Source organism: Diadema setosum, chromosome 15, assembly GCF_964275005.1.
Source record: "Diadema setosum chromosome 15, eeDiaSeto1, whole genome shotgun sequence".
NCBI lineage: Eukaryota > Metazoa > Echinodermata > Echinoidea > Diadematoida > Diadematidae > Diadema > Diadema setosum.
The window spans coordinates 36,263,165-36,290,131 of record NC_092699.1 but is presented as its reverse complement, the minus strand read 5'-3'; the positions used below and the strand labels follow the sequence as shown (position 1 = coordinate 36,290,131).

The 26,967-nt window shown below is 39.4% G+C and overlaps 1 protein-coding gene across 1 annotated transcript; it reads right to left on the bottom strand.

Moving 5' to 3' along the window:
- Positions 1-357: 357 nt before the first annotated feature.
- On the bottom strand, positions 358-26,818 carry LOC140238791 (ATP-binding cassette sub-family F member 3-like). Its single transcript, XM_072318687.1, has 19 exons — positions 26,739-26,818; positions 19,098-19,242; positions 17,220-17,296; positions 15,552-15,607; positions 14,875-14,972; positions 14,448-14,567; positions 14,030-14,134; positions 12,910-13,071; positions 11,311-11,400; positions 10,266-10,325; positions 9,419-9,554; positions 8,330-8,530; positions 7,502-7,578; positions 5,756-5,800; positions 5,206-5,338; positions 4,368-4,548; positions 3,643-3,775; positions 2,108-2,195; positions 358-510 (listed from the first exon to the last, which is right to left on the bottom strand). Exons 1-19 carry the CDS (start codon positions 26,809-26,811, stop codon positions 358-360), a joined length of 2,133 nt encoding a protein of 710 aa, XP_072174788.1. The 5' UTR covers positions 26,812-26,818.
- Between the last annotated feature and the right edge of the window lie 149 nt (positions 26,819-26,967).

Genomic DNA, 26,967 nt, shown 5'->3' with positions numbered 1-26,967 from the left:
TCTAAGATGACTGTGGCAGGATAAGTCACTCCCTACAAGATTCTGACATCCACATAGTCATTACACAGGGCAACGCATATTTCTGTTGGTAACAGGTTAATACTGGCAATGTAATAATTATCATGATTAAGAGTGTGATATCTTTAAAAAGTATGTAATGGTTTTCAAAGCTGACTTGAACCTATTTCTCTTCAGGCATTGTCGTTGCAAATCGGTGCAACGCTTAATGTAATAAACGGAGCATGGTAAGTGGTGGAGGGGGGGGGGGGGGAAGAGGATGATGTTGGCTGTAGTCCCATCCATAGCATTATGAGTTGGAACAGGCACGGTTCATGATGGATGATTCCCCATCATTTCCTATCTCTGTTGCTCAAACTCCTTCTCCACCATCTTCTTGTATTCATCCAGTCCACCCTCCATGGCCTTCACTGTCCGGTCGCCGCATACCCACAGTTCCTTGCACACCATACGGATCAAACTTTCGTCGTGGGATACCAGTATAACTCCACCCTGCAGTGGGTACAAAGGAGGCGGAAAAAAAAAAAAAAAAGACATGTGACAATTGATATGCACTCCAAGTATAACCTTAAGCTACACGTTGTATTCAAAGGTTTGAAAAAAAAAAAAAAAAAAGTATGCTGTAACATTTTCCTCTGACCATGGTTATTCCTGATACTCTATAACAAGAAATGTTTGCATGCATGATCCAAGTATTTAAAATGCACACACTCTATGGGACAAACACTAAGTGTATAACGACAGATAACAGACATTGTATATAAACAGACAGAGAGAAAACAATGGAGCAAGGGAGAGAGAGAAACAGACTGACACATAGACAGACAGCCATAAAGATAGACTGATAGAGAGACAGACAGATTAACAGACAGATAGAAAGACAGACCAAGGAGGTTTTATACATTGGAGTTCCAACTGGCTGTGATTATTCAAACAGTTGTCAGATTTCTATTGATGTACAAAGAAATTCCACAGGACCTGGTGCACTTGTGCCTTTGATGATCGATGTTCCTTGCCGCCGTCTTGCTCAGCATTCTGAAGATTACTTTTGAATGTTATCATAATTTTGGCCATAGTTTGCTTATCTATTTATTAAATGAAATGAAATTTTAATTAATGATAAAGCATGTAAAACAAAAGACATTTCTGTCCAGAAATTTGCGCAAAAGTTTAAATCTGAGCTGTATCATGTGAAAATGTTTAAAACTGTACCATCCTGGAAAGCTGGTTTTATCACTTTTCTGCTTAGTTTCCACAAATGAAACTAATATGGAATAATCTTCAAGTATAATTCTTTATTGATAGATATATCAGAGATTAGTGCCCGCATATGCCCAGTCGAGTAATTTTCATCTTCATTTCGGCATTTTTTGCTCAATTTCTATTCGCGCATCCTCATGTCTGTACCACCTACCTTTTATAAGAAGGGATAGCGAAAAGTAATTACCATCACAAAGAAATATCTTCCTTTGAAAGTGGCTAGTGATTATGCAATGAGACACGAGTCAATCGTCTTCCTATCTGCGCGGCAGATCCTGTTTTGCACATGCTTCAAATATTTTTGAGCGGCGGCTTTGAACATCTAGCAAAGGAAATAAGACGGTTGTGACTCCATTCTCTTGAACCTCCTTGGACAGACAGATACACAGTTACACAGATACACAGATAGATAGATTGAACATTGTAGATACATTGTAGACAGACAGGTACACAGACGAATAGATAGACAGACAGACAGATAGATACAAGCGTATATAGATAGATAGACAAGTAGGCAGAGAGATAGACAGACAGATAGATGTAGATAGACAGACAGATAGATGTAGATAGACAGACAGACAGAGATGGACAGATGACCAAGCAGATAGATAGATAGACAGAGAGACAGATTGACAGATTGATAGACAAGAGAGTGTTGTGCCTATCCACCAGAGAAGAACATTCTACAGGAAGAGAAACGTAAAACGTAAGTACCACTCCTAAAACGAAGTAATCACAAATATGGACTAATGCATAATGAGGTGCTTTTGTCAGCAAGGTGCTTTTGTCAGTACATTCTAGAATGCTGCATGTTCTAAAACACTTTTACCTTGAATGCAGTCAGAGCTTTTCCAAGGGCTTCCACTGTTTCAATGTCCAGATGATTTGTAGGTTCGTCAAGTACAAAGAAGTTGGGACTGCAATGCAGAAGAAAACCAGGATCAGCGTTTGAAAGAAAAGACTTCATCTATATTTGCTTTCACAATGATCTGGCACACTTGTTACAATAACCATACGCAATGGTCATTGTATTAGATTACATTTCTACTCATAATTAGTTACAAGACTAGGTGTGACTAGAAATATTAAAGATGAAAAAAAAAATTCTATAAAAATGAATTTGTACAATAGTTTTGTCAGTATTGCAGCAATAAAGACCAACTATCAGGAATGATTCATGAATAATACTATCACAGCTTCATCAAACTGTTCTAGAGATTCATACAATGTAACCACTGCCTGAAACTCATCCTCTTTCCACACCACACAGCAGATGAACTAGATTCTTCTAAAACTTGGTGTTGCTTAGAATCTATCAAGTTTTATGAAATTAAACACTCCTCAAAGTTTCGTGCAGGAAAATTATTGGTAAATATAAAGATGGAGACATCACCGCCACAATAAAATGTCTTAGCAGTGATGAACCATATTGCAAGACAGAACTATTGAAGTCCCTGGCTAGGTCATAATACAGAGATAAAACCGTACTCCTGTACGAACTTTAAATGCTCTAAACCACCATACCACAAGCTACCAGTTGTCAGGTATCTACACATATGTGTATTTCCTGCCATAGTAAGTAGATATCCTAGTAGTACAGCTGCTGCTGCTACTAAGAATAAGTTTCTTATTGAAGGAGTTTGCGGTTTGCAGTTTGCTGTTTTGCTGTTATGATGTGTATATGTGTTTATCTTCCATGCTGGGCCTCCACAAACAACAGTGTTCAACTCATTGTTCAAGGGACTGTACAGTACTGGTTGAGGTAAGGGATTCATGTTTTGAACATTTCTGAGTGAGATAATGAGAAACCTCTTATGAAATATGAAAGAGCATGTAATTTTAAGAAGGATTCAACATTTATCTGATGAAAATTGGTTTTGAAATGGCTAAGATATCCAAAAAAGTGATAATAATAAAAGGCGACATGCCACAACTTTATCATGATGTCTTTGTTTCACCTTGTTTTTGGATATCTCAGCTATTTCAAAACCGATTTTCGTCAAATAAACTTTTGATACCCTTTAGAATTGCATGCTCTTTGACATCTCATAGAGTGGTTTCTGAATATCTCGCAAAATGTTAAAAGCTAAATCCTCACCTCGACCAGAACTGTACACACCCTTTAAAGCCATCCTATGAAAACTGGACTAATACATTATTAAATGAAATCATAAATAAATAAACAAACAAAGAAAGAAATGAAAGAATAAACAAATAAATAAACAAGTAAACAATAAATAAGTAAGTAAATGAATGAATGAATGAATGAATGAATGAATGAATGAATGAATGAATGAATGAATGAATAAATAAATAAATAAATAAATAACAAGCTACTTATGGAAGGGGTTTCCCAACACTCACTTTCCAGCACACATGAGAGCAAAGACCACCCTGCTCTTCTGGCCTCCAGATAAACTGGACACTGGACGTGTGGCTAGGTCTCCCGTCACTCCAAACGAGCCAAGCTGCTGCCTATACTGCTCCACATTCCTCCCTGATGAATACAAAGATCAGTACAAAAATGGTAAAATTGTGGAATTTGGCACTTAATTTCAACACGGATTCGAATGCGCATTTTATTGTGTTTTAGATGGATGGATCTTTCAATCAATCAATCAATCAATCAATCAATCAATCAATCAATCACTGAATGAGTACATGAATCAATCAATCCATCAGTCAATCAATGGACGAATAAATGAATGAATGAATGAATCAATCAATAAATCAATCAACAATCACTGAATCAATCAATCAATCAATCAATCACTGAATGAGAAATTGAATCAATCAATCTATAAGTCAATCAATGGACCAGTGAATGTATCAATCAATCAATTAATCAACCAATAAATCAATCAACAATCACTAAATTAATAAATTAATCAATCAATTAATAAATCAATCAATTAATCAATGAAACAATCAATCAATCAGTCAATCAGTCAATCAATTTATCACTCAATCAAAAAAGAGATGAAATCTCTCGCAAGACTGCTAAAATACATGTATGCCACGAACAAGTTCAAGCTCTATGGGTACATGCCAGGGATAAACAAGACAGGGTACCATGTGACGCAGTCTACCTGGAAATCTCTGGGCCATGACCTCGATGGCCGTGAGGTCAAAGTTCATGGTGTCTATGTGGTGCTGGCTGAAGTAGCCGATCCTCAGGTTGCGATGACAGTGTCTCACCCCCGAGCTGGGACTGAGCTCACCCAGGAGAATCTTTAGTAGGGTGGTCTTCCCTGACCCGTTTTCTCCTACCTGTGTTTGATTGGAGAGTGATGAGATGGAGAAAAGGTCAGATTATCTATTAGGCAAAAAACTCAAAGGTTAGGAATTCAAAACTGTCTACTTGGCCTACTTAGGCAAACAGAAGCAAAAGACACAAGCGCTATATCTTAAATAAAAACTAAATGCAAATCTATTTCCATAGATGTCAGTGAAAATGCTAATTTGTCTTGACATGGGTATATCTCTCAATCACGGTGACACAACATTTGCTCCTGGGAGAGTTGCTCTGGTCTTATTTTCTCCAAGGACTTTATTAGAGTTAGGGTTAGGTTGTGATAGAGTTTTAGGTTTAGTTTGATGTGAGGATTAGGATTAGGGTTAGAATTGAGGGTAGAATTTGTGTTTGGCTTTGCATGCAGATATTTCATTGAAGCAACTGTCGCAGGAGCAAATGTCATGGAAAACTCAATCTCAAATGTAACCAATTTTGAAATTTTATTTCATAGTTTAAGATTCCCAATGCATTCTGCTTCCAAAATGTTTGCCATACAGAGAATATGCTATTTCACGAAAGGCACTTTCTTTTAGACAAAATTATTCACAACACTGTGGGAAGGGTGGAGATATGGAGGTTTCTCATGCCAAAATCCATCCTAAAGCTGCTACTACAGGCAAAGTTTCACCTACTATGCATATTCTCGATTCCATGTTGGCGGAGATGTCGACCTTGCTGAAAATCCGGGCGTCGGTACCGTAATCGAAGTCCACTTCATCCAACTGGAGGATTGGCGGGGAAAGCTTCTGGATGTCCGCTGGAAACCTGGTCAAGAGGTCCAACCAAAGCAGGTAATAATGTGATTAATGCAGAACATCAGTGTGCATTTGACAAGGCAAAGTGCAGTCCTCTTGCATGAAGGCTACTACCATCAATCCAGTTTAATTTTAGATTTAGTTCTATTCTTTAAAAAATTCAACAAAAAACATTTGCGCAATTGTAAAATTCATTCCAAATATACAAGTGCACATACAATCATTTGCATGGGTGACATTCTATGTAGGTTTTACTTAGGCCTCAATCTCACTGACATTAGAGATGTAAAATGTAAGCTGTAAAGTGTTTTGAAGAATGTAAGGTCTTAACCTCAACTGGAATCAGAATCAAATCTTTTGTTTTCATTGATTAATACAATTCAAAGTACAGATAACACATATAGAGTATTTCATACATTGGTCTCACCTTAGTATAACATCACTCTCCTTCTCAACAGGAATCAGCCTAGGTCTGATGATGATAAATGCAGAAGAAATTTAAGAAAGGAAATGATTTGTGAGAAACATTCAGATGACAAGACAATACACTGTTGTTCAACTAAATCTGTAGCATACAGTAAGTCAGCATTCAGTTCACCTGGCCAATGTGAACAATTCAGGCTGTCAGCTTTCCAGAATGCAAGGAAACTTGCCAAGATTTTCAATGGCAAATGAACTTCAAGATTTGACAAAGTGATGAATGCTGCTTCATCACTGCTATATTACGCTTTGCACATACCATACAGTAGCCCTGTTGAATATGCAAGAAACTGTAATGGGCAAAACTCTCATACAAAGGCATAAACACGAATCTCTGGTAAACAATTATTTGCCTAGGCAGGAAATTGCCAATATATTCAGCAAAGATAAGCATGTACAACTAGAAATGTCGCTACAGCGACTGGTTATACCCCCGCCAAACAACATTTCATAAGCTTTGGTCAAAACAACATTTCATAAGCTTTGGTCAAAAAACTGAGGAAGTAGTTAAATCCGCAAGATCTTTCCTTGATCTTCTGCCATTAATATGCCGTTACCATGGCAACGTACTTTCGGGTACTGTCGAAAAATGCGTCTTGCACATCTACAACCAAAGGCACACATCTGTATCAAGTTTCATGGAAATTGGGCAAAAACTGAGGAAGTAGTTTGCAACACAAAATTTTCCATCATTTTGGCTCATAATATGTGAGCTGTTACCATGGCAACATACTTTTTGTCACTGTCAAGAAATGTGTCATGCTGACCTATATCCTAAGACAAACATTCAATATGAATTCCATGAGAATTGGAAGAACACTGATGAAGCAGTTTTGCCATGAAGCATTTTGCCCTACATTTTACCAATAACATGCCGTTACCATGGCAACGCACTTTTTGCCACTGCAGAAATATGTGTCTTGCACATTAACATATTCAGATGAACATCTGTACCTAATTTCATAAAAATTGATCAAAAACTGTGGGAGGAGTTCGCGACGCAAGATTTGTACCCATTTTTGCCCATAATATGCCGTTACCATGGCAACGTACTTTTGGGTACTGTCAAAAAATATGTCTTGCACATCTACAACCCAAGGCACACATCTGTGCCAAGTTTTATGGGAATCGGTTGAAAACTGAGGAAGTAGTTTGCGACGCAAGATTTGCAACGGACCGACCGCCCGACCGCCCGACCGACCGCCCGACCGACCGCCCGACCGACCGCCCGACCGTCCGCTGATTCCTATATACCCCCTTCAAACTTCGTTTGGCGGGGGTATAAATATACTTTTTTGAATAGATACACTGTACAGGGCTCCTTATTAGTCATGGCCTGGTGGTCCGGGGCCAATGAAAATTGATGTTGGGCCACCAAATTTTTCTCTTGGTGGCCTAATTGGGCAGCTAAAATCTAAAATAAATTTTCATGTTTCCTATTATTATATCAACCAACTACATTTCTTTTTCGGGCCACCAAAATTTCAAATTTAAAGATTTAAGTAGCCCAAATGGGCTACGAGAGAAAAACGTTAGTAATGAACACACATTGGTGACCAAAACCACCACTTTTTTAAAGTCAAATAAACCAGTGACTCTGAATACAATGTCCTACATGTGAGGCACAGCAATACAGCAATTTACTCAGAATGAAATCATTAAAGCAGAAACAACCCCGAATACCATAACTTACAGTTTTTCAAGTTGTTTGATTTTGCTCTGCACCAGGGCTGCTCTATTGGCATTGTACCTAAATCTGTCGATAAAAGTCTGTCAAGAACAAAAAGTCACAAATATATGAAGTCCAACAGATATCAAGTTATTTGACAAGAGGTTTACTACCACTTGCTGAGGGGTTGAGCAAGATCTGATATGAAATCACGGGTGCCTTCTGAAAAGATGGAGAAGTTAAAAGGTAGAATTGCTGAAAAAAAGATGCTTTCAGAGTGCATTCTTGTAGGAAATGAAGAAAGAATTGCTGCAGTTGAATCTTTCATCTTATCTAACTTGCACATGTAATATAATTGATTCACAGAAACATTACATAACTTTAGAATTCGGGAGCATTATAATTTTGTCTCTAATCTTGCAGTGACATTTCTTAGAAAGTGCTGTTTGATATTTTGTACACTTTTTTTTTTTATTGACATCAACTTGAACCTGGAGGTACATGTAACTTCCCTTTCACAGTATTGATACTGGAGTGATGAATAAACAAACAAACAAAAAACAAACAAGAATGCTTTAAAAAAATCAAAGCAGACAAAAGAAGAGACATGTCTTGGAAAAAGCACTTCTGTCAAGCTTTTATGCAGTTAAATTTTGCACCGAACCAAATTTAGTGAACTTCAGTCATTAATAATTTCACCCAGGGTGTTTCAGCAGACATTTTGAAACCTCTCCAATAAAATAATGCAGGCCTTTTTGTTTCTTGACTAGTTTGCAACGGCACAAAAAAATTCACACAAAAAAAAAATCCATACTCGCACAAAATATCTTTCAGATTTATGACAATCCCCACCTGAGCGTGCGCCCTGAACTGCATCTGTGCCTCGTACTCCCTCTGCTGGTTCTTCAGCTTCTCCGTCTTGGTCTTGAAGAACTGGTCGTAGTTTCCTCTGTAGGAGTCAATTCTCCTGGAGTGTTGGTGGAGCATGTCCGTCGCCACCTCGTTCAGGAACTTCTTGTCGTGGGAAACCACTAGGATGGTGGTCGGCCAGTCCTGGTATTCAGGTACCAGTACAAATTTTATTTCATCTTTTCATCTTTCCTGTTTTTTTCAACAAATTTTCGTAGATTATACAGATTTTAGATGGTGCATTTGATCGCACGTCAGAAAAACGATGCACAGATACGAAAGAGTCGATGACACTGTGATTGTTTTGTTTGGAGCGACAGGAATGCACACAATAAAAAATTATAACAGTACAAAAGGGCAGGAAATGTTGGAAAATTTGGGGATAAACAGTTAAAGAGAGAAAAAAGATAAGGGATGGGTAGGGCACATTCCAGGGAAGAATGCCAAGGATGCAGGTAAGGAAGGTGATGCTACAAATCATAAAATATACATACTTTAAAATGGAATTGCAGTTTTGAAAGTTTGTCATCGAGGATGACACAACACTAGCAAAACCACATGCAAGGCTGCAGCAAAACCATTGCACACACACACACACACACAAATGATTTAAACATGTGCAGGGCTGCCAACACTCAAACTTTTAAAATCCCGGAGATTCCTTGTGGATTCTCTATGACATATTGCAACACTGCCACAGGCAAAACCTACCCCTAATTTAGGGAGGCTTTCCATATCCTGTTGTCATTTTTTCAGGAAGCCCTCCTGCAGAATTGGGAGACTTTGCAGCTCTGCATTATTTTGTGCGATAGCGATTCTAATTCATTAACCTCAGAGCATCATAGCAAATCCCCTCATTACTTTCACTGGGGAATTTACATCTCTTTCTTTTTTCCTGGAATTGTTTTCAAGACATTTTTGCACACTACGAATATACAGTACATACACTACAAGCACTAAACAATGGCCACACTTTCTCTTTGAAACATGCACAGGCATTTTATCTTTCCACATCTCACACCATGCTCTCACCTGTAGGTAATTCTCTAGCCATAAAATGGCTTTGATGTCCAACATGTTGGTGGGTTCGTCGAGGAGCAACAAATCGGGCTTGGAGAACAGCGCCCTCGCTAGTGCTATCCTCATTCGCCATCCACCAGAAAATTCCCTGTAGGATACGAAATATGGTGAAGAAATGTCTCAAAATCATACATCATTTGATAGACACGAGTCACGCTGGTGGTGAAATGGGACACGATTTTCCTTTGTGGGGAGTTTAATAGAAAGTTCAAGCTTGATTACTGGCCTAATGGCAAATCTTTTTACTTTGGCCTCTGGATGATCCTTTAAGTCATAATATCTAATTGAGGGCTATCTTCTTGTTGGTACAGAAAAAGCAGATTGAAGGTGTGTCAGTCTGTGTTGTTACAGAGAAGGAATGTGATAAAAGTTGCATACTTTACTACTAGTACTCAGTATTGCTCGACAGGGCACAGACTTATAATCGACATAATTTCTACTGCTGGCACATAAACAAAGTAAATCTTGCTTCAATGACTTGTGTATAAAGAAAACATGTCAAAAAAAGTCCTTGTGTGCCACATTTTTCTTAGCCTGCAATGCATGAATGCTTTTGGAAGACATTGTGACACATTACTTGCCAACTGCAGCAGGCATCACACAGACTGGACTAGTTTGGTATCACATGCCAGATCCAATCAATCTGGGATAATTTGATTCACCATCAAAAACATTATTCATTCAAACCACAGTGAGAATGAGTAATAAATCAGCATCAGGATGTTTTTGAAAAAGCCAAAGGCTTGAAATGAACACTCCTTTACAAAATTTTCACATGTGGCATGAAATATCTTCTTACTTTGTACTTTGGCTCTGCATGCTGGGGGAAAACCCAAGACCATTCAGGATCATGGCTGCCCTGCACAGTGGAGACAAAATTTTCACAAAAGGGCAGCAATCCATTAATAAAGAGCTAAATGTACAATATCACAGTCCTTGCACTCAGTTTCCATTAGGAACACTGTGATGCCTTATCACAACAAATAACATGTGCACACAAAGCTTAGCACATGGACAGCAAATAATCATGCCCTCCTTTGATTAAATGAAGGGTACATGAATGTATTAGAGATGTCAGAAGTTTTTCATATAGCTTCCACTGAAGTCTCATAGCTTTACACTGACCTCCTACAACTTTGTGCATTTCCACTGGACATACAGTTTTGGTATTGTCAATTGCTTCATCTATATTCCCTAAAACCCTTTGACATAAAAGGAATCGTATCATATCAAGGCGAACACTGAAAGGCAAACATATGTGACGAAAAAAATATATTGCAAATCAATTTCTGCAATGCACTGCGAATCAACATCAACTCTAAAGGAATGTACATAAATATATACAACAGCTCCATCTATTCAACTTGCCTGATGTAGTCTACCACACACTGTAAAAGTGGACATTTTCACTGCAACCAGAAAGTAGCGCGAAAATAAAAGCACGCAAATATTTTTGCTGGTCATGTGTTCTAGTGGTTGATGTCTTGATTCCACGGAATTAAAAACACGCGAAACTCTTCTTACTCGGCCCAGCGCAAAAAAAAAAAAAAAAAAATTGTCACGCAAAAATACCCACTTTTAACAGTAGTTGTTTCTTAAGTCAAAGTGTACTGTCATTTCTTACCATAATGCATTAGAAGCTACACAGCCCAAATACAGTTCAGGTTTTCATCACATAGAATCCTTGCACTGACATATATTTATAACATCATACAATGTACATCCACAAGCCAACTACCAGATGCCAGTAAAGATGAAGTAAATTTTATCAATGATGAACACATGAAAAGATTTAATAAAGATGAAGCATTTTGGCCATCAAATGAGAACTGTCTTTGACTTACTTTGATGGTGCTTTGTCTGCTTCAATCTCTTCCAGCTGAGCATAAACCTCTGAGAGCTTGGAACCAAGACTAGGGTCACTAGAACCAGAGCTACAATACAGACACACAACAACAAATACAAATCAAAACATTGCAATGTATGAACATGATTTAACAATCCATCATTCATATTTGGCAGCAAATGTCTAGGGCAGTCTTACATTTCAATTTTAACCACTACCTACTGAAAAAAAAAGAAAATATGTTTATGAGGTCTGTACAGTGTATACCACTTATCAAATGCACAATAATTCATATTTTACCTTCAGTTCAAAGAGATGTGTACAAAATTGCAGAACACTGTTCCTTAATTTGACTTCACTACAACTCCCATAGTATGTTAGCATACCATACTGGATCAGCTGGCCTCACTGGGCCTTGAACCAGGGACTTTCAAGTGTGTGATGTAGACACACTGTCCACCGAGACAGGCCATTCCCCTTGGGTGAAAGACTAGGTCCCCATTTCATTACAAGTTGCTGTGACAGCATCCCTTGCAATGGCAAGTGTTATAGTAATGACAAGTATTCTGCTTCCTGATTGGCTGTTGCCATTCTAGAGAGCTGCTATCAGGGGACATTTCATGAAGCATTTTGCCCAACAAATTTGTCTGACAAATTTGCTCTCAGCCAATCAGGTGTGAGGATTTCAGTAGCTTATAACAATATGTCAGGACAAATTGCCGCCAAAATGCTTCATGAAATGCCCCCCTGAACATCTTTCATAAAATGGGACCCAGAAGGTTACAAGCTACAGAAGCTGTCTCTCTCTTTATATCCATCCATCTATCTATCTATCTATCTATCTATCTATCTATCTATCTATCTATGATCTATCTATCTATCTATCTATCTATCTATCTATCTATCTATCTATCTATCTATCTATCTATCTATGATCTATCTATCTATCTATCTATCTACCTATCTATCTATGATCTATCTACCTATCTATCTATCTATCTATGATCTGTCTATCTATCTATCTATCTATGATCTATCTATCTATCTATCTATCTATCTATCTATCTATCTATCTATCTATCTATCTATGATCTATCTATCTATCTATCTACCTATCTATCTATCTATCTATCTATCTATCTATCTATCTATCTATCTATGATCTATCTATCTATCTATCTATGATCTATCTATCTATCTATCTACCTATCTATCTATCTATCTATCTATGATCTGTCTATCTATCTATCTATCTATCTATCTATCTATGATCTATCTATCTATCTATCTATCTATCTATCTATCTATGATCTGTCTATCTATCTATCTATCTATCTATCTATCTACCTATCTATCTATCTATCTATCTATCTATCCATCCATCCATCCATCCATCCATCCATCCATCCATCTATCTATCTACTGATCTATTTTTTATCTCTCACTGACCTGTTACCATGGAGAGCATCATTCAGCTCCTTCTCCTTCTTGAGTAGTCTTGTTCTCTTCTCGTCACACTCTATCTATCTATCTATCTATCTATTGATCTATCTATCTATCTATCTATCTACTGATCTATCTTTTATCTCTCACTGACCTGTTGCCATGGAGAGCATCATTCAGCTCCTTCTCCTTCTTGAGTAGTCTCGTTCTCTTCTCGTCACACTCCAAGACGCTCTCGAGAGCGGGCGTGTCGTCACCGACCACCTCTTGCTCCACATGCAGGATGGAGATGTGAGACTGGAACTTGAGCTCCCGGCTGAAGAATGTATCAATTTAATTTTTTTGTCAGATAACCAAATACAGAGCAATCTCATTATAAAGTGGTCAGACATAAAAAAGTTTCTTATAACAAGGTGATTTTGAAGGTCTCAACTTCTCATATTTTTTGTTTATTTGTTGTTGTTTGTTTGTACCCTGATATAGTGAGAGACCAGATAGAACAAGCTAATTGATCGTTGTTGTTTTTTAAGGCTCTCGTTTTAACAAGTTTCCCCTCTGACCACATAATATACGTAAAAACAAACCGACAAGTAGGAACACTCCAAAATTGACTCTCTTCTGTGCTCAATGTATAAATCCACATTTTTATTCATATTTTGTAGTGCCATCGCAGACAGCGAAATTTGGATGTGACCGTCACAAATTGTTTCTTTTAGATGCACAATTAAAGAATAAACTTTGTTGTTCAGGCAAATCTTCACTTACATATTTTTCACCCATATCATCTGATACTTTTCATAAATTTGGGGATCTGCAACTTCATCATAGTCAAATATGGTGATGGTTTACCTGTACATATCACAAAGATGCCATTTTCTATCACAAGCAAAGAAGATTCACATCTAAAATGAGATACTGAGACAGTCAGAATATACTGCAAAAAAACTCAATAGATAACACTGTATGTCTTCTCATTCTATCACTGGAACTGGTTGTTGTTCTTTTTTTTTTTACAAAAAGAATGAACACTGAAATTTACAGCATTGTACGAAATGCAAGATGTAAACACTCATGAGGATACATTATGCATGTCGTCGCTTGCCCGGCAGAAGGGCCTTGGCATGAAATTTTACCCCAAACCGAATTTTTGTTCCTGACAAAATCTGACAGAATTTTGAAAGCTCTTTCACATATTAAGCAACCATCATTTTTTTGTGATTTTTCGAGCTTGCAAACATTAGGACCCTTCTGCCGGGCAGGCAATGATGTTTTACCTTCCAATCATCCGTAGTAATGTACTCTTTCCAGCCCCGTTCCTTCCCACAAGGCCATAGCGCCTGCCGAACGCCAAGGTGAGGTTTGCTTCCTTTAGCAGAATTCTTTATAAGACAGATGGGAAGGAAAAAAAAAACAAGAAGAAGAAATAGAGGACTTTGGGTCAGACTGAGGTGCATCACAGGACATAATCATCTGCTCCCCAGTCTAAAAACAAGAACAATTCAGAGCTGTTAAACATCCAGATCACCAGACACACACACACACACACACCTGACTCTGTACAATACAGGACTCCCATATTAATGTGTCAGTAAAAGCTTCTGCTCTTTGCACAAGTTTCATAATGACATCATTGTTCACTGTGAAAGAAAAAAGTGAATGTACAAGTGTAGCAGTCATGTGTGCAAAACTCACTTTTCACCAAAAGCCACGTCAAAGTTCTCTATCCTGATGTCCGTCGCTTTGGATGCCCCTGCTTGGTCAGCTTTGACATCTTTCCTGCTCACCGCCTGGCTGGCCGACGCACTGATAACACTGTAAGATGAAGAAAGGGATATATACAACAGGTTCGTGAGCATACAGGTAGCAATTGGCAAACACAATTACTGGGCACCATGGCATGCATTCACTATCACCTCAAATGCATTTGGTGTAGGAAGTCCAGTAGCACAACCACACATCAACCACTGGCATGTTTTTCTTCAGCACATTAGTTGATCATACCCACAGACAGAAAGACAGACAAAGAACAAAGAAATAACAGACACAGACAAAAAAACAAACAAATAAACATAAGGACAGGCCAGGAGACAAACACACACTGTCACATGGTTTCTCTCACCCATTCTGTTTGCTGGACTGCTCGGGTTGTTGTGACCTTTTTTCTTGCTTCGCCTTCAGCTTTGCTTCCGCTTTTTCCAGTTTCTTCTTGTCCACTTGCTGATTTGGAAAGAAAACACATGACTATGCAATATAATGCCAGTACTAGACAACACTTCGACTCCTAGAACAATTCATGAGGACATTTCATATGCCTTATGTACAGCAAGAAAAGAGAGTCACGGAATGCAGTAAAGCAGTGATGCACAAAATAACTGAAGCGTCATGAAAGGTGAGAGAAATTGAGCCTATGTGCTATCATATTTGGAGTAACTTTTCAGTGCAGCCAAATGTTTTAAACTTAAATGTTTCTAAGATCATCATTAAAGTGCACAAAAGCAGTGCATTAGCTTTAAAACTAGAATTTTACAAAGTAAATGTGATGAATTAGACTTGCATTTAAGAAGTTAAAGATGACAGTGGTGTAACAGGGGCACAAAATTTACGAACATAGGTTGGCAATATGGAAAAATGTTGAACTGTTGAGCATGACATTGATGATTTCATTTAAGATGTGTTAATGCAAAGACTGAAAGTGTAAAACCCAATACATAATTTCCTCTTCCACAAGTGGCAATACATGGAATGTGCTAAAAAAAATTGACTGTTAATTCCCTGACGAGGGATGGTGACACTCACCGATACATTCTCACGAGTTGTCATCCATATCGATCTGTCATCATTCCCTTTTGTATCTGCGGAGAATATAAAAAGTAACAAACATAAGCACACAGACTTTTGTAAAAGGACTGAAGGATGCATAAATAAACAAAAAAAGCACTCAGACAGCAAAGATCTCCACCAAGCAGCTCACTTCCATCCATACACACATAATGAAAATTACTTAATTTCCCAATGTAGAAGCCTCTTAAAGGTGCATAGTCCCGGTAGTGTAGAGGGCGCTGTTGATGATACTGCCGATCACCGTTAGCATTGATACGAAGATTGCTGAAATTAAGCTGTCACCAAGAGTAAAGCGCGTAGGTGTTGCTTGGTAACGTGGCCTTCGTTGTCTTCTCTACGCTTCACGCAGTTTGTAGTAATGCCAGGGTGCGTGCATATGTGCTTCTTATTATGACATCACAAAAGAAGTTTGCTAAAGCTGTCATCTCCCTCAGCCGAATCATGAGCCGAACTGTGATCGGACCACTGACTAGAGTGGATCGGACTCCTTCGGACTCGGGGAAGTGGGCCACAGCGTAAGCGCCAAAGAGGAGTCAATAACTAGGTCTCTATAGGAAACTTGCACCGTGCACCCGCGTACGCATTTGACTAAAACACCGGGACCATGCACCTTTAATATATCATCAGCTTCCAGCTGCGTGGCGCCTTGCCCGACAGAGCAGAGCATGCGCTTTAGTGTGCATATGCAAAGCTCAAATATACACAGCTTGAACACCTAAGTTCATTGACCCTTTTATATGCCAAAAGATACAAAATCTGTTAAAAATTCACATAAACTTCCAAATCACTACCAAAATTTAATCATCTGTTTCCTGTGTCATTTTCAATTTTTCCTGCAAATTTCATCCAAATCCATTCACAACTTTTTGAGTTACTGTATTTTGAACACAGACAAACAAGCAAGCAAACATTGTTGACTGATGAAAACATAACCTCCTTCCTTGGCGGAGATTATATTAATTCACTGTGAAACATGTGCTACATTCATATTCAACGCACTGTACCAAGTCCAACATTTATTGCACATTTCACAAGCTACAGTTCATCCAACCATATCAAAGTACACTGAGTGAATGATGGCCTCTGTTAAGGAGACAGAGCTCTAAAAGGGGGAGGGACAGATTGGTATGTGGAGAGAAAAAGAGTGCCAGAGAGAGAGTTTGGAAAGAGGGAAAATTACACCATACTGTGCAATCTTGTTGTTGACATTCATCGGTAGATATAAGAAATTAATATTTCTGGGCTGGTGATGGCATGACTCTCTAAAAGGGCCAGCAAAAAACAACACACACACACATACAAACTGTGGCATTGTTACTTTTTCCGTTTCCATTTTTGTTTCTCTTGTGTTTTTCTTGGGCATGGGAGACTACAACCAAGATAGAAATCACTTCAGGTGATAAAAAGCAGTGAAGCAGACGAGAGTCTTCAACACTCGCTTAAATTTTGAAGGTACACTAATGCCTGATAAGAAACTGTACTCAAAGGAAATTTATCTGTTTGCAATACCACAGGCCTTTGCTTTGGAATACACCATACTTTCCCAGGCCCCTCACCCCATTCTTGGAGGTTTATAGACACAAAATTCAAAACACATAGGTGTTGATTAAACTTGTCTCTAACCTGTGTCCAGTTGTCTATCGCTGAGCTGTACTGGGGCATCCAGTAGGATTGCATTTTGTTGTGTGTCACCGCCGCTTCTACAGGAAAATTGCAAAGTGTTTGGGAAGAAGAAAGATGATCCATTATGATCAAGCACATCTACACACTTTAACCCTATTCTAACTGGGCTATTTGAGACCAAGTTTTTACTGGGGGGGGGGGGGGGGGGGGGGGTCAATTTGACCCCCCCTTCAGATCTCGGCCGCCGATCGCGCAATCGCCGCAAAATTTTGCCTGAACATAGAGCCGGATGTCAACTACAAGATTACATGGTCACACATAGAAAAATTTTGATTTCATATTTTTCAATAAATTAATTATGCAAATTAACGCATGAAATCATATTTTCACCTATAACTCCATCAAAAAGACTGAAGAATTATTAAATTTTTGTGTCAGAGTTCCTCAAGACACATCAAACAATTTTCTAGTAAAAAAATAGCGCAATCAAAATCATTTTCTTTTGTTTTTTATTGTTTTGTTAATTTCTTATGTATTTTATTGTTTTTTCGATCTTTTGTTTTCTATTGTTTTTTTGCCAAAATTTGTTGGAGGCACTTTTTCACGCTTATCTACATTAGAATTGATTGATTTCAATGGTTACAAGTTGAAATAATCTAATTTATATCAATTAAACAAAAAAACACAGTTTGCATTGGATTTGCACACGAAATCATGAATTCGAGCGTTTTTCGGGTTGACATGCATATGCAAAACATTGCATAACTTCAGAACGGTGTACCCGGACGTCGCAAATTTGGTCTCAAAATATGCGGGAGACTCGAATGAAAAAAGTCATGAAACGACGCGGCAAAATCTTTGCGTGTTGCGGAATCATGGCGCGAAACGTCGAGGGGGGGTCAATTTGACCCCCCCCCCCCAGTTAGAATAGGGTTAAAGTAGAATCTTGAAAACGTTTAGAGACTCACTGTCTTCAGACAGCTGAAGGGAAATGACAACTAAAAGGATGTTGCCAAATTTGAACAACAGCTGAGCTAATTATACAATAGAACATGGCAGAAAAAGTATGTAATGTCATGACGTCATTGCATTCAGGTCACACAGCTGATTCAACATTTTATACCTGAAGTATCATTTCATCACTTAATCCCTTATTTTTTCCATTTTTATCAAAAAGTGGATGCACCCATAATAGACAACCTAAATTCTGGCATTTTACACTAAGTTACTCACAAAAAGCCATCACTATGTCCAACTCCGAAACTTATATTTGCAAATGAATAAGAGCATTTCAAAACCATGATTGTAATCAAGACTAGGAAACAAGAGCTGATACCTGAGGATGTGTGGAATGTTTGATTTATGTATGGTAACAATGGCCCTCCTTCAAGGATGAATATTATGATTACACTGTGATGTCTGTCATTCTAATTGAAACTTTGAAAAATATTCTGAAAATACTGGTACTGTGACACTGCTTTGCCTTTTTTTTTTTATATGCTCCTTCATTCACTCTACTCTACTTCTACACTGATTACACTTGTACGTACGAGAATATTAAAGTCTGAACTGTTTGAACTGCTTATAATATTGCTTGATTGGATCTCAGAAATGTCTGGAGCAAATTATTTTCAATAGGGGCTCATTCATTTTTTTTTTCATAAACAACAACAATGGATAAAAGTCACTCATCATTTTCTGTTGAGATGTACATGTACATGTAAGAGAATGACACAGGTATGACAGAACTAGCATCCCCAGAGACAATTACAATCCATATTCAACTTTCTCATCCGAGAAACTGGATATGACAGTGATGACTTTCTGCCGTCCGGACAGACAGAAAGAGGTTTGCCACACTGGGAAAACTTCCCTTACATTTGAAGAGTTTTGAAAAGCTTCTTGCAGATCTTCCTGATCCCATCCTCATCTCTGTCACTGTCAACTTCATGGAGGAGACATCCGACTGCGTCATAGACATCATCCTGGTCCTCAAACTCTCCACTGCCTCCATCCAGCACTCCTAAAGAGGGTCATGGGTTTGGAGAAAGAGAGGAACTTGTAAAATGAACACAGACAAACATCCCCCCCCCCCAAAAAAAAAAAGAATAAAATAAAATAGAAATGAATGAATTAAATATGAGATGACAAAAATGATGTCAAGTATCAAAACTCAATGCGATCGCCATGTTCACTCTGTGTTCGCTTAGTTGTTGTGCACCACCCTGGTGACACATGTGTGGTACAGCCCTGTCGTGTTTTTACAGCGTCTGGGCTGTATACATAGAGTCTAGTTATAGAGGTGCCAAAGGTTGTGCATGTCTCTCTTATGTATGGTAGCTGGCTCCACTACACATCAACCACCTTTTTTTAAACCATTGAACGCGTAGTTTCGGCGCACAGAATGCTTAGTACGCACTGCACTGCGCGCAGAGCACATAAAAATGTATTGGCTTTGACCGTTGATGAGGATGTGTGGGAAAACGTGAAAATTCACTGTTCATTAATGATTTTAATCAAGGACAAAATTTTGAATGAATATTTTAACCGAATCGTAATGTAATGTCAATGCATTTTCCAAAAGTTTTGTATAGTAAGGGTACTAGGTCTCGCGCAGGGACCTAATGATCGCGCATAGCGTAACTGCGTATAGCAAGCGATATTACGCGTAGGACTAAGCGCAAAATTTGCCGATACGCCCATGGAATAAACATACCTGACTTACCGCTCAACATGAGAAGGAAGCAGGTAAGAAATTTTGATTTCAAACAAATTTTCCACTAAATTTCCAATTTTTTACCTTGTACAAACCTACCTTCCCTTAAAATCTGTTCTAAGGATGTTGTAGCCTAGACGTGTCGTCTCGCTTGTCTCGTTCGTAGTCGATAGAATTCGTAATTTGTTCGATCGATCGTTTACCACGTGACATCATCATACACAAGAACAATGTATGCTGCCAGCTACGCTGAAATACTGTTAATAAATGTTGTTTTAAGTCAAATTTTAACACAACGATTATAATATTACAAAGGAATAAATATTTCAGTCTATCAAAGTTGAAGTGTGATTTCAATTTGAATTTGCTTGTGATTAAAAATTTTCTTGCGCTAACTTGTGATATATTTGTGACAGGGGAGGGCCATAATGATACTGAAGAAAACAAATTACATGTAGATGAGAGTGTGACAAATGGGTGACGATTTTTTTTTTTTTTTTTTTTTTAGAGGGTGACGAATGGGTAAGCACACACACAAACACACACACAACACACACAAAATATATGTTCATTTTTTACTTTTTTCCATTTTATATTACGTGTATATTATTGGTTAAAGTGATTAGAAATATTGTAAGAAAACTTTATAAATGAAAATCATTAACGATTATGAAAATATCAAAGATAAAGATAATGATAATAAGAATGATAAAATGATGATGGTGGTGGAAGTGATAATAATAATAATGAAAATGATGATGATGATGATTATGATGATCGATGATGGTGGTGGTGATAATAGTAATAATGATAATAATAATAACAACAACAATAATAATAATAACACATATGATGATAATAACAATAACAATAATAATAATAACACATATAATAATAATAACAATAATATACACAAGTTAGGTAAATCTGCTGTTGCTTAACAGGGACAAATTTAATATCAAGTGAAAAAATATTCTACGAAAGCCGGAGCACGTTACAGCCGCAGAGGGGCAGACACTTTCACGCATGAAACTACAGAGGGCAGCTGCGCGATCTTTACATACCCCGAGAAATTGAACGCATAAAAAAAAGTCCGACATACAAACGGCGACAGCGCACTACTCCGTCATCGTATCAACAGGAGATTCTGGGAGTTGATTTTTCTGCATTTTCGTGATATTCATTGAGAAATTCAGGTACGATTATGGAATAACTTCTATTATAAGAGCATTTCAAATTTTCGTGCGCGATATCTAGACCCCTCAACCATACAACATGGTGTTCAATACAACTCGGTTTGTGTGCATTGTAAATGCAAAAACAGCAGTTAATCTAAAAAAGGAGCGGCACCGCGGGGAGCTGAAGAGAGGCCACTCAAGTTTGACGGCGATATTTTTGCACTGAAACTTCGAATTGAAAAGGGAACAACAGCATTTGATAATGCTGGATTTTCTCAACATGTGCAATGTAGGTCAAGTTTTTATGTGAATTTCAGCATTTGTTCAGTGTTAAATATTCTTAGCTTATCAAGCAAGCATAAAAATTAGGCAGTCGATGAGTAGTAGGTCCAACCATCAGGTGACCATACATTGTCATGATTGTCAATGTCATTACCAGGCGAACAGTTCAATTTTTGCTCTCACATTCTCGAGACCTTGGATGATTGAAATAATGTTAGTATTATCATGCATCTGGCCTGGAAGACTTTTTTGTTCATTTGATACCTGAAACCATTAACTGAATGATAACAACATGCCATGATTAGGCATAGGCCTAACTAACCGCTAACGTTGTATTTCGACGTCCTGGCCGACGGTTCTGCTTTTTGAAGTCTCTGAAAATCTGTGTTTAAAAATTGTGTTTTTTATGCTTATCGGCCTCATATTTTTAACAGATTACATATTACAGAGCTAATATCTCACTTAATGAACTTTGTGATATTGGTAGCCAAAACTTTTTGTGGATTTTTAGCTGTTTATCACTGGTCAGCTTGTCAGCTTGCCTACTTCCTGTGAAACACTACACGATTTTGGGTTATATGGGACTATCTGTGGCGGTGGCTTGACTGTGCACATGTCTACCAAGCCAAGCACCCGTATTACAGTAGCCATGTACACAGTGTGTGCTTCGGTCTGATTCCCAGCGTGTTCAGCCCAGCTGCGTGATAATTGTATTATATACTACTGCATCCTTGGCTAACTCCTCAACCTCTCAAGTTCCTGTGAGTATTTTATGAATCTTATATTCGTATGCTGACTCAACTCGCCTAACCACGTCACAGGCAGCCAGCTTTTTGACAGCCTTCATTCGTCCATTGGAATTACTAGATATAGGGCCGACAACTAAATGTTTATACTTTAGTGTTTATAGTGAGTATACGCCCTCCATCCTCCAGACACAGTGTGTGTACATACTACATCGCTTGAGTAAGGGCATATTTATCTACAAAGGCCAAAAACCTGTCCTATATATCATATTTACAAAATATGTTTCTGCTGGCCTGCAGTTTCATGTCGCATGCCTTATCAAGTTATAGCTATACATACATCCACGCCTTTTTGAGTGTACCTGTCTCTGAATACTTGCCACAGTCTCCCTTCATTGCATTCAGTCTGTTGGTACTGTACTCCTAGTCACAAGCTTGCGGGTAATCCTCAGTGTCTCATTCATCATCGAGATGTCTGGATGTACCTTGCGGAAGGATGTTCAGTCGCACTCTGTTTTAATGGGACTGTTTATCATCACTACAGCTACTCTTGTACTTCTTAGGTCAACTCCTCAGCATACCATTAGCAGCTGCTTGTACAGTTTTTCCACAGTTGAAAGCCCTAATAACTGCCTAACCAAGCCAAATCTGGTAGCACACTGGAGCCTCTCAATCCTGGCATCGAATGAACAGAAGTTAAGAAACACACCTTCTGTCATAAATTTACACTCATCCTCACTAAGCCACTTAGCTATCCTGTTACTCCTGGGTGGCCAAGTTGAAGTGAACCCTGGCCCTTACCATGACCAAACTCCAGCCTTCCCCTGTGCCATCTGTAACAATGAAGTAAGCGAACATGATGCAGCACTACTGTGCGATAACTGTGACTTTTGGTGTCACATATCCTGTGTTGGTATATCCAAGCAGTCCTATGAGGTCCTTGCCACACATTCTGGAAGCTTCTCGTGGATTTGCTGCAAGTGTGACTTTGTGAACCTGGAACCCAGTGCATCACTGAACAGCACAACCTTCACAACCGCCAACCGCTTCTCATCCTTACAACTCCATGACACCAGCGAAGATGCTAGTTCACCTGCCCCCCTAACATCTACACCGACTCCTGCAGCTTCTGGCAGCTTACCACATCGATACTTTTCCTCTCCATCTAAAAATCGGAGAAAGAGTATCAAGACTGTCATAGTAAATTGCAATGGCCTCAAAAGCACCTCAAAGAAGTCTCAATTTCAAGCTTTGATCGATCAACATCGCCCAGATATACTACTTGGCTGCGAATCCAAACTGGACAATGGTGTACCCACACACAGCATCTTCCCCACTGACTTCAATGTTTTCCGCAAGGATAGAGATGAACATGGTGGTGGGGTGTTTGTAGCAGTACATAACTCACTTTTAGTATCAAACTGCCCTGAGTTTGATGCAGACTGCGAACTACTCTGGTGTAGCTTGCAGTTTACAAATGCGAAACCCCTATTCATAGCAAGCTTTTATCGCCCTCCAAGTAATCGGAAGCAGGACTTGGATCAGCTATGGCAGTCATTATCTAAACTGATGACCAAACATCACAGAAGCCACCCAAACATCGTCATAGGAGGGGACTTCAACCTCCCTGACATAAACTGGGAGTCTGGTACCATCACCAACCCTTCTCGTGCAAGCAACCATCAACAGCTATTAGACTTGTTACTCGAAAACTCACTGTCACAAGTTATTAGAGAAGTCACTCGCCCTGCATCCTGTAACATCTTAGATCTTCTTGTAACCTCCAACCCAGCCCTCATTTCAGACGTTAATGTACATCCTGGCATCTCAGATCATGATATTATATCCTTCACCTTCTCTGGCAATCTGAAGACAGCACCCAAGCCAGCTAGGAAGATCCTTCAGTTTCACAAAGCTGATCACGAGGGTCTGTCAGAAGCCGTCTTCAACTTCTCAACTGATTTCCTTGCTTCATCACCGGAACTCAATTCTGTTGATGAAAATTGGACCAAGATTCTCAATTTTCTCAACAAATGCATCAAAGACTTTATCCCATCCAAGATGAGTAAAAGTAGACACCACCTGCCATGGATTACACCTGAGCTTAAACGGCACATGCGAAAGCGTGATCGACTGTTCAAGAAAGCTCGAAGAAACCCTACGACAGCTGCCTGGCAATCTTACAGACAGCATAGGAACAAAGTCGCCAAATTAGTACACCAAGCACACCATAATTATGTTAACAACGTGATTGGTGAAAGCCTCAGTGAAAACCCGAAAACCTTCTGGTCCTATGTCAAACTCTCTCGTACTGAGAACTTGGGAATCCCTTCTCTACACCAGAATGACAAGCTCTATGCTACTGACAAGGACAAAGCTGAATGCCTGAATGCTTACTTCCAGTCAGTCTTCATCAAAGAAGACACTTGCCCAGATCTTCACCAGGGCACCTCCCCCTACCATCTCATTGGTCATCTCCACATCCACCGGCCTGGTGTTGAGAAACAGCTCCGTGAACTTAATCCATCAAAAGCAAGCGGCCCAGATGAGCTACCTCCTCGATTACTACAACTCATAGCCCACGAGATTGCTCCACCCTTGGCCTTCTTATTCCAACAGAGTTTCAACACAGGGACTGTTCCTACACAGTGGAAGCATGCCCGAGTTACTCCTATCCACAAGTCTGGTGACAAATGCAATCCTGCAAATTACCGACCAATCTCTTTGACCTGTGTTTGTTCCAAGATTATGGAACATATCGTACTCAGCCATATCTCCAAACATCTTGCCTCCCACAATATCCTCATTGACATACAACATGGGTTTAGACAGAAACTTTCCACCACCACCCAACTCATATCAGCCATTCATGACTGGTCCAGTACTCTTCAGTCAAGGGGCCAAACAGATATCATCTTCCTGGATTTTCGTAAAGCATTCGACCGAGTTCCTCACCAACGACTAAGCTTGAAACTCCAATACTACGGCATAACTGGCAATACTCTACACTGGATCAACTCCCTCCTTTCTGGTAGACAACAAGCAGTCACAGTAAGAGGATCTCAATCAACCTGGAGACCCGTGTCATCAGGAGTGCCCCAGGGCTCGGTGATCGGACCAGTTCTCTTCCTGCTCTATGTAAATGATATCAATGTACATGTCCAGTCCAAGATGCGGTTGTTTGCAGATGATAGTACTATCTACCGCGAAATCCACCATTTGGAAGATCACGAAGTCCTGCAGCAAGACCTCCATGCTCTCGCCGAGTGGTCCAAACAGTGGCTAATGGATTTCAACATTCCCAAATGTGCTACTCTTACTATTACCAGAAAACGGAAACCTTCGCTCCGTGAATACAAGCTCCTTCAGGAGACCATACCCAGAGTCCAACAATACAAGTACCTGGGGGTCACGGTTTCAAAAGATCTTCGCTGGGCTACTCACTGCCAGGCCATTCGTCAAAAAGCAAACAAAACTCTCGGTCTCCTACGTCGTACATTATCCCCATGCTCCAAAGCTGTCAAAAACAGGGCATATCAAATGCTTGTTCGTCCGCAGCTAGAGTATGGATCAGAGGCATGGAATCCATACCACACCAATACAGTACAAGGCCTTGAAGGAGTCCAAAAAGCAGCTGCTCGCTTCGTTCACCATGATTACAGATGGGGTACTTCCTCTACATCCCTTGTATCCAAACTGGGATGGGACACACTGCACATACGACGCCTCACAGCACAATGCACCATGTTCTACAAAGTCCACTACAACCTTGTCAACACATCACTTCCGCCCTCCATCTTTCCAGCCCCTTACATTGGCAGACATGACCACCAGCTCAAATACATGATACCAGATGCCTCAATTGACCCATACAAATATTCCTTCTATCCACGTACTGTATGGATCTGGAACCACCTACCAAGCAACGCTGTCACTGCACCTACTGTTGACACCTTCCAGAAGGCTGCCCTACCAATTATCAGAAGGTTGCAGCCTCCCGTAGGGTCCAAAATGCTGTAAGCCTGGCAGCCTGATTTTTATTTGCACGCACATGACATTTTATTGTAAATAGTTACATCTGTATAATAGCACTTCAAGCACCGTCGGCCAACGTCGTCATCGCACAGCCCATCCCAGTTTAGCTTCGACGAGCTGCTACAGGGATTATCATTTCAAGATTCAAGTTAGGCTACTGAGTACATATTTGCATCTATATGATCGTGATGATAGGCCCTACTTTCTTTTCACGCTGATGAGTATTACCACGTAAAAAATTTACAGTGCGTTGCGTTGGTGGTTGGCAGACAGACAGCCGGTGAGATGAGTCTGCGTCAAGACGCAGACTCATCTCACCGGCTGTGTGTGTGCTGTGGATCAAGGGTAAGATGCCACGGTTGACGGTGCGGTGTGCCGGTGTGATGGTGCAATCATGCAAAGCCAAACACTAGAAGTTGAACACGGCATTTCCTATCAAGATTTATCGCAACACGTGGAGCTGCGAGTATTTCCTTGGTGACATAATAAATCTCACGTTTCTAAAAATCAAGGCTGTCTTTTCAACGTCATTAATTGTACACAGGATGATTACTGAACTCACCAGTCACGTATTCCAATAATTCGGTATCAATGGACGGAAACTCTGACGTGAGGATTTTTCTGTAGGCTGCCATCTTTGAAGTGAAGGTTCTAGCTCAAGTACAAGACGTTCTGTTGATAAAGTTTTGTCCCAGTTCTACTTGGGACAAGGTTTGAGAGCCTACCGGAGATAAATATATACATTTCAATAAGAGTACTGTTATTATTTTCTTTGTGGCTTAACTGCTTTG

What these genes read in the sequence shown, in the direction of transcription:
- LOC140238791 (XM_072318687.1), bottom strand. Translation starts at nt 26,811, where the DNA reads ATGGCAGCCTACAGAAAAATCCTCACGTCAGAGTTTCCGTCCATTGAT. An exon ending in CTTTTCAAAACTCTTCAAAT is followed by an intron (nt 17,297 to 19,097) that starts GTAAGGGAAGTT and finishes ATTTTCCTGTAG; the next exon opens with AAGCGGCGGTGACACACAAC. An exon ending in CGATAGACAACTGGACACAG is followed by an intron (nt 15,608 to 17,219) that starts GTTAGAGACAAG and finishes TATTCTCCGCAG; the next exon opens with ATACAAAAGGGAATGATGAC.